Below are 465 nucleotides of genomic sequence, written 5' to 3' on the forward strand. Positions count from 1 at the left end.
TTGCTGCTGCTGTTGCTGCTGCTGCTGCTGCTGCTGCATGCAGATAACAGCAGGAGACAATTTGAATGCGGGGCTGCTTGCTGTGCTGCTGTGCCTGCACGAAGCCTTGGCTCCTCCTCCTTTCGCAGCAGCAGCAGCAGCAGCAGCAGCAGCAGCAGCAACAGCAGCAGCAGCAACAAAAAAGTTTGATCGTCTCCATGGTCTCCTTGACGAAGCTATTTCTTTTCTTTCTGCTGCGCTGCAGCAAAAGCGCCAGTAAGCATCCATCAGCATTCTCCTAGGGTTTAGGGTTTAGGGTTTAGGGTTTAGGGTTTAGGGTTTTGGTTGCTGCTGCTGCTGCTGCAGACTTGCCCCCACAGACAACCTGAAGCAGCAGCGAAAGCATGCTGAAGCAACAGCAGCAGCAGCAACAGCAGCAAACAGCTCCGGAGCTCACCCAATCAATAGAGGGCGCTGCAGCAGCAG

At 54.4% G+C, this 465-nt stretch overlaps 1 protein-coding gene across 1 annotated transcript in view; it reads left to right on the top strand.

The window, feature by feature from the left end:
- EMH_0066440 (uncharacterized protein) overlaps positions 1–465 on the top strand; it is a gene marked incomplete at both ends in the record, with an annotated part of 2,998 nt that overhangs the window by 220 nt on the left and 2,313 nt on the right. Inside the window, 2 exons of the mRNA XM_013498504.1 lie at positions 44–255; positions 346–463. Of these exons, the coding sequence (XP_013353958.1) occupies positions 44–255; positions 346–463 (330 nt within the window). The remainder of the gene's footprint in view (positions 1–43; positions 256–345; positions 464–465) is intronic.

Source organism: Eimeria mitis, genomic scaffold (assembly GCF_000499745.2).
Source record: "Eimeria mitis Houghton genomic scaffold, Emh_scaff3472, whole genome shotgun sequence".
In the NCBI taxonomy this organism is placed as follows: Eukaryota; Apicomplexa; class Conoidasida; order Eucoccidiorida; family Eimeriidae; genus Eimeria; species Eimeria mitis.